Genomic DNA, 15,791 nt, shown 5'->3' with positions numbered 1-15,791 from the left:
AACAGAAAATTCAAAATTCCAGCCAAGCAATATGACTGCTTGAAAAACACTTCCAGTGTTGGCTGTATATCTAGAAAGTAGTGTTCAATACGTTTTTCATGATAAGTGGCCTACAAAATGTTAAATACACTTTACTTTAAGTCCTCCTATTTAGCATCTATAAGCAGTATACAAAAATGTAAAATGTGGTTTATAACACATTATATTATACTATATAATGCATGACAAGGTAGTAAAACACAGTTGTAATCAGAAGTTGTAATTGTTGACAAATATTATGCATCAATAAACACTTAAAATGTCTTTATACCTGCTTAAAAATACATTATGATGTGTTATAAACCATCTATTAAATGTCTGAATAGTGCTTATAAATGCTAAAAAGAGGGACCTAAAGTAAAGTGTTACCAGGTTGGGTAATGATGCATCAACAGACACTTCCAAAAAACACAATACTGTGCAATCTGTGGTGTAACTCATTCCTACAAACTGTTCAGTTTTGAGTTTATAGCCTTCATGCATCATCATATACTCAGTAAGGGAAAATGTGGACAAATTAAAGTAAAATATACATATATATATATATATATATATATATATATGTATAAACAGACTTATTTAGTGTCAAACTATTCTGTGAACACGTTGAGTTAACAGTTGCAGATACAATCTTCTGCCATCAAGTGGCCGAAGTGAAAGTTGCAGCCTGAGAAGTTGAAAAAGCTCAATGCTTCTCTCTGGTGGTGAGACTTCACACAGAAGTTTGGAGTTTGGAGAAAGGGATGAACTGGGGGGTAAAAACACTGTAAATTCAGTTGATCCTTTTTAAATTTGTAGACAAATATCCTGACATGAATATCTATTATATTAAATCATATACACAATAGTAAGTACGTTCTACAAAGAAATTAATGTTTTCCTGGAAATACTTCAGCTTGTATCTCAGTAGCTTTAGTTATTGGATATAGTTTCTATTTTATGTCAATTTGCCTTAAAACAATTTAATTTCAATTTTGTCGTTGTCTCCTGTCAGATTAGGTAACGAACTGTGCTGACGCTCCATTAGAACAAAAGTCTTGAACCTTGGTATAGAAATTGTATATAGAAACACTCTCTCATCCAAGCATACCCCTCCAAACATGCTTGGTGTGACTGATGTGGCATTGGTGACACTGTGAGATCCAGGTCTTACCTTGTCTCCCCTCTGGATCTCTGTCTCAGGTGGCCTCTTCTGTTCCCCAACCTGCCCTGGAGGGCCGGGAGGTCCTGGCAAACCTGTCTCACCCTGTGTTCACATACAAAATGAGATTAAGGATTTCAACAAAGGACGGAAAAGTCTTCCCATGCTTTAAATTGAACCCTCTTCCTCAGTGATTTCTGTTTGTGGACAAGCACCTTCTCTCCTTTGGGTCCTTGGAAGTTCAATCCCATGTTTCCCTGTTGGAGAAAGCAGAGAGACTCTCAGTTTCAGAGTTCTTCATGGCAAACAGGATAAAAAAAAGACAAAGTAGATAAATATAGGGCAAAGGCACGATCATGTTGTCTTTGTTAAGTTGTTTCAGTGAAATAATAATAAAAATAGGTCAATTGAAAAGTATCTGAACTCACTTTAGGTCCTGGAGCACCAGGAGGACCTGGAGGGCCCTGGAACACAACACCAGAAACATATTATGTTAACTTTAACTTCATGGTCGTCATTCAAATGGAATTAAAACATATATGAAATATAAATATAACGACATTGATATGATGTTTTGCAGCCGCCGTCCTTTACCTCGAAGCCTCTGGGTCCTGGAGGGCCGACCGGACCTTGAAACCCGGAGGGTCCTTGAGTGCCCTGTGACATTTACAAACAGAAAACATGTTAAACAATCTTTAAAACATACTTTTTCAGTTTCCATCCTTTTCAAGTTACTTTCCTGTGGAAAATAACTCTTGAAATTTTAAAAAAAGTTTGTTTTCAAGTTGCAATAAAGGTCATAAAGAGAAAACAACACTTGACACAGACTTGCAGGGCTTTATAGAAATTCACCCCTCATGTGGTGGCGAATGCTAAACGTTTGACGATAATCATGAATATAATAAAGATCAAATATTTGGAGCTTTTCAGTGTAGATTAGAGTTGGAGCACATATTTTTTGGTAATAATGGATGTTATTTTAAATATTGGATAATGGTAACTCATGATCATCCACCACCACTATGATGGAGGTTCCTCTCAGATGACTTTTTGTTTTGACTCATTGTACAATGACTTGAGATATTACAATACTTATTTTTTTATCATTTCAGAGGGAAGAATAATATTCTGGGGGGAAACTGTGTGTATCCATGCTTTTTCAGCATGCAAATGATCAAATTTAAAGAGTGAGTGTCAGTCGTGTTGGACACCAAAATCTCATTCTTGTACTATTTTAATACAAGAAAAGAAAAACAATTTTCAACAATTGTTCCCCTGTCGAGAAGACTCACAGGAACTCCTGGCAATCCGGGCAATCCCACTGCTCCTTTCTCTCCGAAACGGTTGGTGGAGATCACATCACCTGGGTCTCCCTGTAGAGGACGGAAAACACAACCAGAGGAGAAGATTATTATATGGAAAACGGTTTAATGTTTGAACATATCTGAGGTTTGTTATTTCAATATTTTCAGACACTGTATCACATCTAGTTTTACAATCTATCTTTTAATTTTGCTGATCTCTAAACAAATGACACAGCACCACCTTGTGGCAAAAACATAAAACACACCTGCTGGACAATTTTAAAAATGCTTCAAGTCACATTCACTTCTAATAAAATTAAATTTGATTTAAAAAACAAAAAACTCAATAACTAAAGACCAGAATGCACTTATAAACAGTGGGTTTTTTAGGCTTATTTTGCATTAATGACTGCCTTAGCATACACTAACTGAAGTAAATCAGCAAAATTTGACTTTGTAAAAAAATTTAAACATGAGCCTGGGATATTTATGATTATATTACAGCACAGTATGATGGGATACAAAAAGAATAAGATGCATCTTTTGAATTTTTTTCACTACTGCTACTGTTGAACAGCGAAGAGAATGATTACATTACCAAAATGTATATTAATTTATTTACAACACAGAAGAATAACAAGCACAAATTGATTTTTTTCTAATTTTATTTACTTTCATTATTCAAAATGTTATTTATATTCATTTTATTCTTAAAAATACAATACATTTTAATATATTTTTTTGTCTTTTTTAAATCTTTTTTTCCCTTTAAACATGTGATGCTGAATCTTATCTTTTCCTTTGAAAAGCGTTTGATTCTTTGCACTTTCATGTTTAAAACTGGTTGAAAAGTGTTTGTGCCTGTTATTCTTCAGCACAGCAAATGAATAAATATACAATCAAGAAAGAACTTTACAAGATCTGAAAGCTTTTATGTTTTTGCTTCCATTTGCTGATTTTGCTAGTAGAAATGTAGAAATACATCAGTTATGACGTTACTCTTACCTTTGGTCCTGGAAGACCAGGTGGACCCTACAAGAGGAGAAAAAAGGACAAGTTTGAGGGAACAGATCTAAACCAGAGAGGACATTAATTATTGTGTTTAAAAGTCTGATAATGAACAGACTTCTTCTTCAGGGATGCGGACTCACCGGCCGTCCTGATTGTCCAGGGATTCCTCCAGATCCTGGGAAACCCCGTTCACCCTGGAGAGAAGCGAAGGCATGAAACACATTTAACAGACAGTCTGTAGAAGGTTTAGTTCACGGCACTGCACAAGCTTTTCAGCAAAATCCCTCAATGCTAAAAACGTTGTGCATGAAAATACCATCTAATATCTGATTTATTTAAAGACTCACAAGTTGACTATTCTTGGATTACATCTTCTATAATATTGTCAGAAAATAATTTAATATTTTCAGTTTACTTGATTCAGTTTCAACTCTCTTAGGGAAAAGCTTTTCATCACATACTTTTGTGCCGTTGCAACCTGGTGTTCCTCTTGGGCCTGGAGGTCCGTCCTGCCCTGGCAGACCCTGGAAAACAGGAAGTAAACAGGACGTTACATCACACATGCTACCTGGTTTTGGATGTATGTATATAATAGAAACTGTTCACAAAATGTCAAGGTGTCTACAGCATGACAGAGCATTCACGAGAGACACTAGTGTAGAAAATATTTCAGTCGCATTTTAGATGATCGGAAACTTACCGGAAGTCCTGGTGTTCCTGGAAATCCTGGCAATCCAGAAGGTCCCTGTTAGAAGAAAGATATTACAAAAAAAAGTTATTTACAGCATTAAGGCTGCAGAACATGTCAAACACAGAAAACCCAGCTCACTGTGTCTTCATGACATGAATAATGACTGTGTTTGAAATAAGGACATCTGCTGGTCAGAAGGGGGTATTACAACCAAAGACACCTTTTGATAATTCACTTTCTGATCAACTGGAAAACCAACAAAAACTTAAATTAAACTGTTCTGTTAAACAAATGGAAAAGTCTGAATTGAGGAAAATTACCAAAAAATATAAGGTGAATTTGATCAGAGAGGGATTTTTTTAATCTTAATATCTCTAACGCGAAGTGTAAAGAGGAGACACCAAAAAATGAAAGGTAAAAAAAAACAAAAAACAGTTATATACTTACTCTTATTCCTTTTGGGCCAGCTAGTCCTTGAGGTCCATCACTTCCCTGAGAGGGAGAACAACACACAGACACAGAAGACATTAAAACTAGATTGTACTGCTTTTTGTCTGTAGCACCAAGAATCTAAAACTGTTAAGTACCAAAAGATCAGATAACCAGATTTGATTCACACTTTTGTTGATTTTGTACCATATTGTCTTTAGTTCTTACACAATTTAAACACTAAATGCTTCTGTAGAGGAATTTGTTTCTGTACAAGTAAATTAAGATGAGGTGTTAATGAAGTATTATTTTGGTATTGGTGCCAAAACTTTGGTATCACACTGGTACAATATGAAAAAAGTATCATATGATACCCTTCCCTAATTTAAGAATATAATAGACCTATAATATCCACCTGAACACCTATAGTACAACAGTATCCCCCCCAAAATGATTAATTCTGACTGGAAATGGAGCCAAATGTGTCCTCTTTTCTTGACTAAAAGTTTCTCTTCTCGACTTTCCCTCTTTTTCCTTCATCTGTTCGAGTAAAAACCAACAAACTTTGACCTGAGAACAGAAGCCTCACATCTCCCCTTTTCTCCTTTCCTCCTCCGACAGTTATCCGATCAATTAATCACCGCCGGACTTCAAACCAACCATCAACCCACCTTTTCTCCTCTGGGTCCGATCGGCCCCTCAGGTCCGGGGAATCCTGGGACGCCTGGCTGTCCGGTGAGACCTGGGAAACCCCTCTCACCCTGCACACAATGACACAGATACCAGAACAGTCAGTGCAGTGGTCACGTGGCGCATTTCTAGACACATGTATGGTACATAACACACCTTCACGTGTGCACACAAACATTAACAAATACAGTATCTTGTTTACCATTAACATAAAGATAAAAATACATCAATTATCTGTAACAAATCCAGCTCATAACCTCTGCACCGCTGTTAACTGTTACATCTTTTTGTCTGTATGTTCTGTTGTGTAAAACTGCTTTGTCAGTGCACAATCATCATGCACAAGTGTTTCTAAAAAAAAAAGTCTTGTGCAGCTAACTGAATGTTGTACATTATGCACGTGTATGTTGTGCTCTACCTTGGCTCCTTTTACGCCACTGCAGTCACACTTGGATCCCACGCAACCATGGCAAGCCTGTTGAAAAACACAAGAGAGAGAGAGGAAGAGAGAGGGATTAGCATGTGTTGTGTTAATCATTTTACCTTTATCGTACCAGGAAAAGTCGTGTTGTGAGTTACAGACAGAACCACCAAAGACAGAAAACACTTTTAAGGGGACATATCATGCTTTTTTTTATGATTTACTGCTCTTTTTATACTGTTATGATGTTGGATGTCTATGTTAAACATGGTCAGAGTTCAAAAACTTGAGGTGAACGTATGTAAATGAGTTTTTTCAACTGTAAATCATGACCCAGAATATAAACATAGACCTGCAAATGTGCACGATACGTCCCCTTTAATACATGTATCACAAATTGAGAATTAAACCCTATAAAAAAAACATAATCCATAGGGGTCTTAAACATATTGTAAGCACGCAAGTTTTGCAGATACAGTGGTCAGTTTAGTATTTTGCAGCTCCCAGGTTTTTATAAAATTGTGTAAAATTGTATAATGTGAAACATATTACAGCTGAAAAACACCATTTGCACTTTTCCCTGAAAAACGAAGGTAAAAAAACTACTAAGAATGTTTTCTATCTCTGTTTGCATTTTTTTTTTTTTTGCACGCAGCTGTTGGGTTGCTGCATATTCACTTCATTCCTTCACACCACTAGAGGGCGCTCCATCATTAAGCTACAGCATTGTCTCCTGCTACAGGCAGCATTTCTTCCCACAGAAAAGTTCAAGCCAGTGGATTCTCCTGCAGGTTTGTTTGATGATGAGATGACGGCAGCAAGGTCAGTGAGACCCAAAGAACACTCTAACCTTGAACAAAAAAACTTTTATCTAATATAAAACAATTTTTTTTTTTTTCCTCAGGAAAGATGTACAATTAACTTGCTGGAAATGCGCTGAGGCATAAAAAGTGAGAAAAATACAGATAAGACGGTTAAAGGGAAAGCTGAGAAGGGAGGGATGGAGCGACGGAGGGGAGTGCCAAGCCGTTGATTAACTTTTCCCATGCTTGTTGACACAGTGAATGCCAGACGGGCATCGATTGCACGCATGCCAGGCAGTCAGGTTGTGAGAAAGACAGAGAAGCGGAGAGCGCACGAGAGAGGACAGACCAGTCAGCATTCTTCTGTGTCTGCAAACCTACTGTTTGTCTGATGGTTTTAATGGTATTCCTGTTTTATCAGTGCACACACACACAATCGCTAATGCTCAGTTTAATCGATTAATCAATTACTTAAAAAATAGTACAAAATAGCCTGACAGTCCAAAACTCAAAGATATTTAATTTACTGTGATATAAAACAGAGAAAAGCGTCACATCCTTGTATTTGAGAGGCTGAAACAAGTGAATATTGAACTTTTTTTTTGCTTTAATGACTGATTGATCATCAAAATTGTTGCCGATTAACCGTCTATAGATCAGCTCCAGCATACAGTACAGTGAGACACAGACGTCTCAACCCAGTGACCCTCCAGAGATCACTGATAGGAGGTTGTTTGGTGACAACATACCACCTCCCAGACTGACTCCCTCATAGGAACAAAGGTTAAAACAGCTATTAAGCAAAGAGACAGCTGCAAATCAATCACTTGTTTTGATCATCCAATATCTAGTACTGATCCAATACCTGCCATACTGTGATAAATAAGGCGATATACCTTCTGTGGATTGCTGTAGCATTAAAAACGGAGTCTGCATGTAGTAGAAACACTGAATTTTATAATGACATTGATATTTAATACAATACCCGATCCACCTAATGAGATCAGTATCATTATAAGACCAATATGGTGGATCCAATTGGTGCAACTGTCACCTAATTTTGGAGAAAATGCATAAAGATATTTGAAAAAAGCCACATTCATTGTAGGAAGTGACAAGTTGGATATATAAATAACTTCATTTATTTATTGTTTGTTATTGTTAAAGTCAATTATTGAGTGAAAATGTGACGATTTGCTGCTTTTCTCTGTAAACTTAATATATTTGAGGTTTACACTGTTGATCAAACAAAAGCAATATGAAGACGTCACATTTAAATAATTTTCTGACATTTTACAGACTGAACAGCTAATTAAAAGAAACAGTAACGGTGTGATCCTTGCATGTCAACCAACCCAGCATGAGCAGCTGACACAAAATACGACCCATCGGATCCCGAGAGAGAGACGGCTCAGTGTGCACAAGTTTGTCAGCACTTGTGCGAGTGTGTATGTTTGTCTGTATTAAGTTACAGTACACGACTGTACTGTATGTGTGCGTTTCAACACTATGTGGATAGAATATCAGGTTCCCGGCAGGCCTGTCTGCACTCTCACTGACAACATTATAACACTTCCTGGGTCAAAGGTCAACATCAAAGCATAGTGCAGAGTGTAGATACTACTAAAGTTATGAAGTGCCTCTCTAAGTGGATTTAAAATGTAATGACATTCAAATAATTTCACATTATTACATAACTGAGCATTATTAGCTTGTATGAGGTGTGACATTTTAACTGGTGATGCAATAAAAAATGAAATCACTCACTTAGAAAGTAAGAATGAAAGGTATTTAGGGCTGATTATTGTCACTATTGATTCATCAATTTATCATTTAGTCTATAAAATGTCAAACAGTAATGAAATAACTGTCCATTAAATTCCCAGAGCTCAAGATAACATCTTCAAATATCTTGTTTTGTGCGACCAACAGTCCAAAACCAAGATATATTCAGTTTATAATGATATAAAACAGATAAAAGGACATTTGAAAAGCTGGAACAAGAAGATTTTTGGTGTCTTTTTCTTTTGATTTCTGGTTTTAGAGCTGAAACGATCAGTCAATGAATCGATTATCAGTCATTCAGTCATAAAATAGTGAAAAAATGTCAAACATTCGCTAGTTTCAGCCTTACAAACTAGAGGATTTGCTGCTTTTCTTTGTCGTTGCAACGGAAAATTCCTGTTCTTTGACCCTGCATGGACTAAACAATTCATCTGAAAAATAATCGTCAGATTAATAGATGATGAAAATAATCGTTAGTTGCATCCGTAGTTGGTTGGACAAAACAAGCAACTTGAGCTTTAGGAAATTGTGATCGGCATTATCATTATTAGTCAATCTCTTGATTATTTTCTCTATTAATCAATTAGTTGTTGAAAATGGTGATAAATGTCGATCACTGTTTCTCGAAGCCCAAGGTGACGTCGTCTTTTGTCCCGACCAACAGTCCACCATCCAAGATATTTAGTTACATTATATATATATTTATCATTTTTCTGATTAAAAATGGCTCAAAACGATTACTTGATTACTAAAATATTTACTAATAATAGTCATTGCAGCTCTAATAATGAAAAACAATCATCAGTGGCAGCTTTAATCCCTTTATCATACATCAGTTTTGCTTTTCTTTCCAGTGGCTGATATATATTATCGTATGTAACGTCTTGTTTGACCACAATGTGTTTTTATCATCTGCAAAGTAAACAGTTTGGAAAAGCTGCCACACAGTTTACAACCACATGTGGCTCGTGTCTGTATGCACATACTGTATATACAGAGAGAGTGTGTGTGTGTAAGTGTGTGTGTGTGTGCGTATTTATACATTACATATGTCACATTCCTGTGTGTGTGTGTGCATACAGGATGTCTCCACAGTTATAAACCAGGTGTTAACCACAGACTGATCTGTGTCCTGATAGACGACCACCAGCCAAAGCGCAGCACAGTATGTAGCAGCTTATCTGCCTTCCTGTGCGGCTCAGAGAGAGAGAGGCTGAAGCAAGGCAGGGAGGGGGGGGGGGGTTGATGGTTCGATTCCCACTTTCTGCAATGTCACTGTCACAGAGTTTTGGATTAAAAGATCCACTGAATGGATCGCATGTTGGCGGTAAACACAAAACGTGCGCTAGCTGTTATGTGGACCAGAGGAGGGTAGAGGGGGTTATCTACAGACACACACACATGCCTGAATACATTTGCACATGGGTAGTCAAGTGTGTGAGTGTATGTAGAGGTGTTTTTACAAGTTGGATCTCCAGATTAGTCTGGTCTGCTTCAGTTCAATGGAGTCTGCTCTCCCACGCCCAGGCCTGCAGCTCACACTCTTTTCAACTCTCATCTCTCTCTCTCCGTCCATCTGTTTTCCTGTCGTCTCTTAACTCATCCCCTCTTTTCAATTTTTTTTTTTCTTTTTTTTTCTCGGCTTGTATTTATGCAGAAAAGCATGAAAGAGCTCACCTGCTCTTACAATGGATTCAACACACAGTCTCATTAAAACCGACCGACACACCTGTAATGTCAGAGGAATCAGCGCGCCGCATGGTGCCAAACCCCTTTCACGGATTCAAATTCCCGTCGGCATACTTTTGCTTCTTCACGGTTCATTCATATCCTCACATTTACTATAAACATGCTCTGCAGACTGGTTAACAAGCGTTCACTTCAACCCCCTTGGTAGCGGTTACAGATAGGAGATGTGAGAGTATTATTTAGGCTCAAGTGCTGCCCGCTTGTCTTCTTGAGTTGCTGAAACGTATCGAGGGATCTATCAATGAATGTAAATGTACAGAAATATATTCTGCAGGTCATTTTAAGACCGATTATTAAGTATTTTTTGTTGAGTTAAGTGCATGGATGCCTTCGAGAACTACTTTCCAGCTCTGCAGAAACAGATCAGGGATTATTTTTGACAAGGCAGGAGATAAAAAATGATGCCGTTTCTCTAAAAGTGACCACAGATGCAACGCTTCTTGCAGTAGCAAACATCCTATGACCCTGTAATAATCATATAATGTGAAAACAACTAGTAATGGTGTTAAGAAACAAAGCTATATCCACTTGTGATCCTTCATCACTAGTTTTAGAGGTCAGAATGACAAGTCCGAAACAAAAAAAACATATTTTTTGTTTTTCCATCCTCTTAATCATCTCATGACTCCTCAGATATACCTTCTAAGCCCTTTGCCATAATATATATCAATAATATTTACTTGAGTGTCATGAATGGTGAGGCAGCGGTGCTAATTTATTGCATCATGTGGCCATTACCGCTTCACAAAGAGGGTAAAATGGTGTAAAAATAAGAGTAACTAATGCTATCACAGATTAAATTATGATATAATTTCTTATAAAATCGTTATTCTATTATATTAAGAGTGAACATGTTTTATAGTTCCTCAAGAAGGCATAGTATGTGGTTAATGCATACTGCACAGTGGCTGTTTATTGCGCAATCTGGCAGTCGGAGTCTTGTTTAGCTGGAGGCTTAGGTGTTGCCTCATGTTCTGTGGTGTTTGATTTACTGCAAATTTGTTGGCCTTCAGGGTACAAAAAAAAAAAGTGTCTGTGCGTGGCTAAAAAATCTGCCTAAATACAGCGTTAAAAGCATCCCTCTCTGTACCCTCTCGTTTACCCCCACAGTACTGACGAGGCATGTAATCCACTTAGAGAGGTCAGTGAACTCCAGATATTTGCTCCACACCCTCTGTCTGTATCGCTCCCTCGCTCCCTCTATCATTTCTCTCCTCACCTCCGTCCCACTTTTTCCATCACGCCAACCCAGCCTGAGGAGAGGTAAAGTCAGCCTGAGCTGACAAGCCCCGGCCGGCCCACTCAGCAGCAGCAGCACTGGAGGTCCGTACAGGACAGGTAATAACAGCGAGAGGTGCAGCTCTGGTATGAGTTGCAGAACGTTCAATGTGCACAATTTGAGGCCGAGATGAGCCAGTCAATGACCAAAAAGTCTCATAAATCTATATTTGCATGGAGTTGATTCCATGATCTTAAGTTGCCCTCAAATCCACTGCAACTAGCAGACGCTGTGCTTAAAGACAAGTGACACTCTTGCTTGTTTTCAACCTATATTTAGCCTTCATGTCCCCCTCGTAAATCTCACTGAAAAATGTGTAATTACAAGATGGTTTGTTGGTGAATTTAAGCACTGCAACGTTTGTATTTTGCCTCTTCAGCAGACTGTAAAGGAGACACTGCAGCACATCAGATATCAGGCTATTCTGTGTTGTAATAGCTTTGGCGAAAATTTAGCTAAATTGTAGCTAGCTAGCTAGCTAGTTAAGGAGTCACTTATCATTAACACTATTTGTTAAAGTGGCTATAATCAATATTTTCATAATAATGTATGACATGTGTAATGTGAGAGGCCTGACTCTGCAGCTCCTCACAGCTTTATGGAGATTTATAGCGAGTTTTAGCTAATTGTTTAGCCAATTGGCTCCAACGTTACTGTTTTGGTTCACTCTTAGCGCTCTCATAGCGTCATTTTCAGTCGCAGCAGGTAGACGTAAATCGGCTCTGAAGCTAACTCTAAACGGAGCTAAGCTGACATTTATGTGTCATATTGTACATGGTTCATTACAAGTAAGCTAATGTAGAGCTGCAACAATTAGATGATTAATCGATTAGTTGTCAACTATTAAATTAGCTAGCGACTATTTTGATAAACAATTAATCGTTTGAGTCATTTTTTAAGAAAAAAAAGTCCAAATTCTCTGATTCCAGCTTCTCAAATGTGTAATTTTCTAGTTTCTTTAGTCTCCTATGACAGTAAACTGAATATCTTTGGGTTGTGAACTGTTGATCAGGACAAAACAAGACATTTTAGGTTGCATCTTGGGCTTTAGGAAACAGTGATTGACATTTTTCACCATTTTCTGACACTTATGGACCAAACAACTAACTGATTAATCGAGTATATAATATAATGAAAAAAGTGAAAAGGAGAGAGGTGTGTAATGAGTGATGGAGAGGTGAGTCAGCCAAGGTGAGGACGGGAGGGGTGGGGGTGGGGTGGGGTGGGGTGGGGGTGTTAGGAAAATGAGGAGGAGGAGGAGGAGGAGGGGGAGCGAGCGGAAGGCATGCACCCGGGGATTAGACTGGCGAGACTGGAATTCCCCCGCTCATCAAAGACTGATGATTAGACACCTATACACACTGCCCTGCCCTGGATAACACACACACACACACACACACACACACATACACACACACACACACATACACACATAGATAAATACAAAGACACACACATACAGTATGCATTCATGCAGCGTAGAAACAAACACGGGCATACTGTAGCATGCACAAATACTCTTGTACACACAGCTGCAAAGACAACTAAGATTAATAACTAAGAGTGTGTCATATTTCCCTTTTTAAACATCATTAATACACACACACACACACACACACACACACACACACACACCTTGTGAAACCCCCCGATTTGACCACAGCACCCACAACTAATAACTTCTGCTTTCCAACAATGATCAGCAGCTCAACAGTCAGTAACCGCAATCATAAACCACACACACACACACACACACACACACACACACACAGTGCATGTGTGTATGCATTGATGCGTGCAGTGTTGGTTGTTCTGCTGTTGCATTTCTTGATTTAATCTTCTGATTATATTTAAAGGACTAGTCCGTAGTATTTCTGACCACACACATTAATATTTGCATGCATTTACACACACTAACGTCCTGTTGTAATTTGCACACTCTCACGTACACTTTGCCACATGTGTGTTTAAGTTCAAGCAGGAAGACAACAGTCGTCATCACGCTGAACTCCACCTCTCAACTATTATCCAGTTATTTCAATGGGATCTACATGCGGGTTTTCCCGTCATCCAATGATCATCTTAGCTGGAGAATATTTTAACCGTCTTACCTGTTCTGTCTCCCTCTGCTGTCATTGCAGCTTCACACCTCCACCAGTGTAAAGGCCCCATCTATGACTCCCTATAGAGGCATCTCTGATTGGTTCATCCATATAATCAATGGGGTCAAGGCTGAAGTCTATCTAATAAAGCTTCCTTGAATGAACTGTTCTTGTGGTAAATCTGGGTAGGCCACTTTCAACTATCACAAAATGCCAGAAGAAGAAGAAGAAGAAGAAGAGGATGGAGAAGGAAGTGGTTTCTGCACAACATAGGACAACTAAGAACGAATATAGTGACTATCATCTGCAATTATAACAAGGTTAAAATAAAAGAAGTGCTGCTAACTGATGTATTTATAGTAGGTTTCTCAGAAGACACCAAGATTACATCAGTGGTTTGTGTTTTGTTTTCACCTTTGCATCATCTGACTGAAAACCAGATAACAATCTCTAATGCTTCACTGATTTTTAAGTATTGGATAGTTATCTAAACTATACGTAAGACATGAAGTATCTAGGTTTGAATGAGGCTTTTGATTTGACGCAAAATCAACATATGATGTGTTTTCCATTAGATAATACATCAAAATATAGGTCTGTTTATCCTTATTTTACATGTATTACTTATGCAAACCATCCTTTAACAGCCACATAACACATTAAATAGATATTATAATTATAATTATTAGATTTAGTTATTGTTTAGTATTAAAATACCTGTCAATCTGTGATTTTCTGTCCAGATGAAATATGGCTTGTTGGCTACCTCTGGTGTATTTACAGAAATATGCATTAATGTGCACTCTCCTTGTAAAATAAGCCAATGAATAAATGCAATGAAATCAGTTAAAGAGGGGTAACGGTTTGCTTCCAAAGTTAAAGTTGATGATTTGGTGAGATATAATAATTTCACAACTCAGCATCCACGTCTCTGCGTGTCAGTCTTGGTCCATGTGTTGAATATCTGTGTATATAAGCGTGCGTGTGTGTGTGTATGTGTGTGTTTATCCTGTTTTGGAGAGTGGCACTCCAGGCTCCGAGCCGCTGCGTCAAACCGTTGATCCCTTTCATCGCGGCTGGACTTTGACTACTTCAAGGTGCTGACGCCCCGAGAGCGACGACCAAACCAAATATTTTCACTCCCGACAAAAAAAAAAAAAAATCTGACCATGTGTGTTTAGACTCGCGGGCTCTCTGGAAGAGGAAGACCCCCCGACTGACGAACCCCGTGTCACACACACATGCGATCGTGCCACACTGCTTCTCCAGGAATTCCATTGATATTCCCAGGAATTCTCTTTCTTCTCGACGCAATTTTCTCTTTTCATTTGGTCTAATGAATGTTGACCCCTGTGACCTCCCCGCTGAGAGATACCTGCAGGGAGAGCACTTTAAAGGCTTTAAGTCGCTCCCTCCAAAACTCAAAATCATGTGACTTTAATTTGATATTTTCCAGCAGAAAAATGCATCAAGTTGCATTTTTAAAACATCTTTTTCATCTAGTCGACACAGATATGTGGTGCTGAAGAGGATCTTGAGGAATTTTAGAAAGATTTGTGACGTTTTAGCGCACAAATAATAATTTATCAAGCAAATTATGCACTTAATGCTAATGTTAATGCCAGAGGTCAAAGGTCAGCGATGATAAAATACATCTCACTGCAGATACATCAGTCAGATTATCATAACAACACATGTTAAAGCTAAAACTAGTTTAACAGCAGCCTGCGGAGATCACTTGGCTCCCGATGAAGCACTGGGGATACATAAACACACAAAACCGTCTCCCTCACCTCTCTCTCCTTCCATACATCTGTAAAAACACACCTCACTCTCTCTGTTGCATTGCATTTTTTCCACAACTTGCACTGAACCATAAACAAAACATGGAACTATATGTGTTTGATGTCGTCCTGTAATGAGACGGAGGCGGAGGTTAAAGGGTCTCGCTGCTGCTGCAGGGAGTCGACGTGTCTTCTCAGTTACTGGCCGCCCTGCTGGTCATTTATGGGTACTACAGTGAGAAAGTTTATGAAACGAACAGGAAGTAACAGTGTCCTCCTTTCTTACAAACACACTTTCTAGGGGGTGTCTGGGAGTTCCTAAAACTAAACCATCTAAATGAGAGTTTATCTAAACAGGGACCTGAAGTTTACAGGTGTTTGCGTCACTAATGTCCTGCTTAGGTATGGGAACAAACTCAGCATTAGATATTTTCATTTCACAGGAGTGTGTTTATACATCTGCAATGAGCAGAGACACAAACCTGTAATCAGGTATGTATATATACTGCAGCCATCTGAATTTAACTTTCTCTTCAGTCGATACACAAAACGTGTCTGAAGAG

At 38.3% G+C, this 15,791-nt stretch overlaps 1 protein-coding gene across 4 annotated transcripts in view; it reads right to left on the bottom strand.

Annotated features, from left to right (window-relative positions):
- The window catches only part of col4a5 (collagen, type IV, alpha 5 (Alport syndrome)), a 56,397-nt gene that overhangs the window by 23,560 nt on the left and 17,046 nt on the right, over positions 1-15,791 (bottom strand). For all 4 annotated transcript variants that reach the window (XM_044341336.1, XM_044341338.1, XM_044341337.1 and 1 more), the window contains exons 2-13: positions 5,724-5,780; positions 5,287-5,376; positions 4,634-4,678; positions 4,196-4,240; positions 3,957-4,019; positions 3,636-3,689; positions 3,490-3,516; positions 2,473-2,553; positions 1,775-1,837; positions 1,609-1,644; positions 1,396-1,437; positions 1,193-1,285 (exon numbers count right to left, since the gene is read on the bottom strand). In XM_044341336.1, the coding sequence (XP_044197271.1) occupies positions 1,193-1,285; positions 1,396-1,437; positions 1,609-1,644; positions 1,775-1,837; positions 2,473-2,553; positions 3,490-3,516; positions 3,636-3,689; positions 3,957-4,019; positions 4,196-4,240; positions 4,634-4,678; positions 5,287-5,376; positions 5,724-5,780 (696 nt within the window). The remainder of the gene's footprint in view (positions 1-1,192; positions 1,286-1,395; positions 1,438-1,608; positions 1,645-1,774; positions 1,838-2,472; positions 2,554-3,489; positions 3,517-3,635; positions 3,690-3,956; positions 4,020-4,195; positions 4,241-4,633; positions 4,679-5,286; positions 5,377-5,723; positions 5,781-15,791) is intronic.

The sequence above is a fragment of the Thunnus albacares genome, chromosome 22, assembly GCF_914725855.1.
Source record: "Thunnus albacares chromosome 22, fThuAlb1.1, whole genome shotgun sequence".
Classification (NCBI taxonomy): Eukaryota; Metazoa; Chordata; class Actinopteri; order Scombriformes; family Scombridae; genus Thunnus; species Thunnus albacares.
This window is presented reverse-complemented; position numbering and strand designations above follow the sequence as displayed.